The 3,004-nt window shown below is 40.7% G+C and overlaps 1 protein-coding gene across 1 annotated transcript in view; it reads left to right on the forward strand.

Moving 5' to 3' along the window:
• FAM228B (family with sequence similarity 228 member B) overlaps positions 1–3,004 on the forward strand; it is a 56,213-nt gene that overhangs the window by 17,202 nt on the left and 36,007 nt on the right. Inside the window, 1 exon segment of the mRNA XM_017893360.1 lies at positions 1,922–2,108. Within this exon segment, the coding sequence (XP_017748849.1) occupies positions 1,976–2,108 (133 nt within the window). The 5' untranslated portion in view covers positions 1,922–1,975.

Below are 3,004 nucleotides of genomic sequence, written 5' to 3' on the forward strand. Positions count from 1 at the left end.
ATCATAGAATGTTTTCTTCCTCTTTTCTGCCATCCCTTCTCTTCCTGGATAACTTTTTTTTTTTTTTTTTTTTTTTTTTTTTTTGAGACAGAGTCTCACTCTGTCACCCAGGCTAGAGTGCAATGGCACAATTACAGCTCTCTGCAGCCTTGGTCTCCTGGGCTCAAGTGATTCTCCTGCCTCAGCCTCCCGAGTAGTTGGGGTTACAGGTGTGAGCCATGAAGCCCAGCTAAGTTTTAATTTTTTTTTTTTTTTTTGAAATGGAGTCTCACTTCTTTGCCCAGGCTGAAGTGCAATGGCACTATCTTGGCTCACTGCAACCTCCACCTCCTGGGTTCAAGCAGTTCTGCCTCAGCTTCCCAAGTAGCTGGGATTATAGGCATGTGCCAGCATGCCCAGTTAACTTTTGTTTCTTTAGTAGAGAGAGATGTGGTTTCACCATGTTGGCCAGGCTGGCCTCGCACTCCTGACTTCAAGTGTTCTGCCCACCTTGGCTTCCCAAAGTGCTGGGATTACAGGTGTGGGATTACCACCACTCCTGGCCAAGTTTTAATTTTTTTGTAGAGACAGAGTCTGACTATTTTCCCCAGGCTGGTCTTGAATTCCTGGGCTCACGTGATCCTCCTGCTTTGGCCTCCCGAAATGCTAGGATTACTGGCGTGAGCTATCGCACGTAGCCTAACTCCTCATTCTTAAAGGCCCAGCCCAAATGTCTCCCACTTTGGGAGTCTTGGCTTTGGAAAAAAATTAATCATTTTTTTTAATGTATGCAATATAAAAGTAAATATACACAATATAAAATTTGCCATTTTAACCATTTTTAAGTGTACTATTCAGTGTCATTAATTACATTCATAATGTTGTACAACCATCACCACTATTTCCAAAACCTTTTCGTTACTCCAAACTGAAAGTTTGTATTCAGTAAGCAGTGACTCCTCATTTCTCCCTCCCCCAGGCACTTGGTAACCTCTAATCTACCCTCTGTCTCTATGAATTTTGGCTATTCTAGATAGTTTATATATGTGGAATCCTATACTATTTGTCCATTTGTGTCTGACTTATTTCACTTTGGCATACTATTTTCAAAGTTCATTCACATTGTAGCATATATCAGAACTTCATTCCTTTTTATGGCTGAATAATGTTCCATATTACACATATAAATAAATGTGGTTTGTATATACCACATTTTATCTGTTCATCTGTTGATGGATACTTGGATCATTTCCACCTTTTGGCTATTGTGAATAATGCTGGAATGAACACTGGTATACAAGTATCTGTTTGAGTCCTGGATTTTCATTCATTTGGTTAGGAGGGGAATTGTTGGGTCTTATGGTAGGTCTGTTTAAATTTCTGAGGCCCACCAAACTGGGAATCTTTTAAGAATCTAGGAAATAGTTTTTCTCTCCTCTGTTTTCAGTTATTTTATTTATAGTATGCCACATATATATGCATCATATATAAATATACATCTTGTTATATTCCCCCTCCCACTGTTCGTGAATTTGTTTGTTTCTTAGGGATGAGTTTTCACTATGTTGCCCAGGCTAGAGTGCAGTGTCCCAATCATAGTGTACTGCAGCCTTGAAGTCCTGGGCTCAAGCGATTCTCTAGCTTCAGCCTCCCAGGTAGCTAGAAATATAGGCAGGCACCACCTTGCCTTGCTTTTGATTTGTTCTTTAGTCTTTCTCCCCAGGGAGAGCACGCATGTTGCCCCAAATACCTGTGTTTTCCTTATTTGCAGCAGAGTGTATGTCACAGTAGAAGTTAAAGCCAAAGAAATGATTGAATTAATGAATGTCTTTGTGTGTTATTCTTAGGAGTAATTTAAACTTATGAAGTTTAAGTTTTGGAAAATTTTAGAACAAGAAAGCTTTAGGATAATGTATTTGTCTTTTCTACCACTGTTTACTAGGAACTAAATAAGTATTTACAACATCATGCCTTCTTAAATGCAAGAAGAAAGGAGATGTTATATAAAAGATGGGTTGACCATGTGGCAGATCCTCTTCAGAAGAAAATTATAGAAAAGTTTGCTCACATAAGAAGATTAAAAGAGGAGGCAAGAGGAATTAGATGGCTTTTAAAACATGTAAATAAAAGGTACTAGGAGATCATTTGATGCTTTTTTCAGTTGATTTAAAGCCTCATGTCATCTTTGTTCATTTATAATCATCCAGTCAGTCTGTCCCTGTCCCCTCTACATATGTATAATCTATGCCCTGTTATATAATAGCATAAAGTATTCTTAAACCCAGGACATTTGGAAAGGACAGAAAAAGAAGATTAGGTTTAATTGTGTACATTAGAACCATTTTTCTGTGTTTTCCCCATGTAATTATTAATATTATTGTTATCATCATTATTATTTGAGACGGAGTTTTGCTCGTCACCCAGGCTGGAGTACAACGGTGCGATCTGGGTTCACTGCAAACCTCCACCTCCCGGCTTCAAGCAATTCTCCTGCCTCAGCCTCCCAAGTAGCTGGAATTACAGGCATGCACCACCACACTGGCTAATTTTGTATTTTTAGTAGAGATGGGGTTTCTCCCTGTTGGTCAGGCTGGTCTCAAACCCCCGACTTCAGGTAATCCACCCACCTCGGCCTCCCAAACTGCTGGGATTACAGGCGTGAGCCACTGCACCCAGGCCTTTTCATGTAATTATTAATTTGAATTATCAAGTTAAAAAATTTGGGCTGGGTACATGGCTCACACCTGTAATCCCAGCACTTTGTGAGGCCGAAGCAGGTGGATCACCTGAGGTCAGGAGTTAGAGACCAGCCTGGCCAATATGGTGATGCCCTGTCTCTCCTAAAAATACAAAAATTAGCCAGGCATGGTGGTGGGCACCTGTAATCCCAGCTACTTGGGAGGCTGAGGCAGGAGAATCGCTTGAACCTGCGAGGTGGAGATTGCAGTGAGCCGAGATCACACCACTGTACTCCAGCCTGGGTGATGGAGCAAGACTCTGTCTCAAAAAAAAAAAAAAAAGGCCG

The sequence above is a fragment of the Rhinopithecus bieti genome, unplaced genomic scaffold (genome assembly GCF_001698545.2).
Source record: "Rhinopithecus bieti isolate Rb0 unplaced genomic scaffold, ASM169854v2 scaffold_23816, whole genome shotgun sequence".
In the NCBI taxonomy this organism is placed as follows: domain Eukaryota; kingdom Metazoa; phylum Chordata; class Mammalia; order Primates; family Cercopithecidae; genus Rhinopithecus; species Rhinopithecus bieti.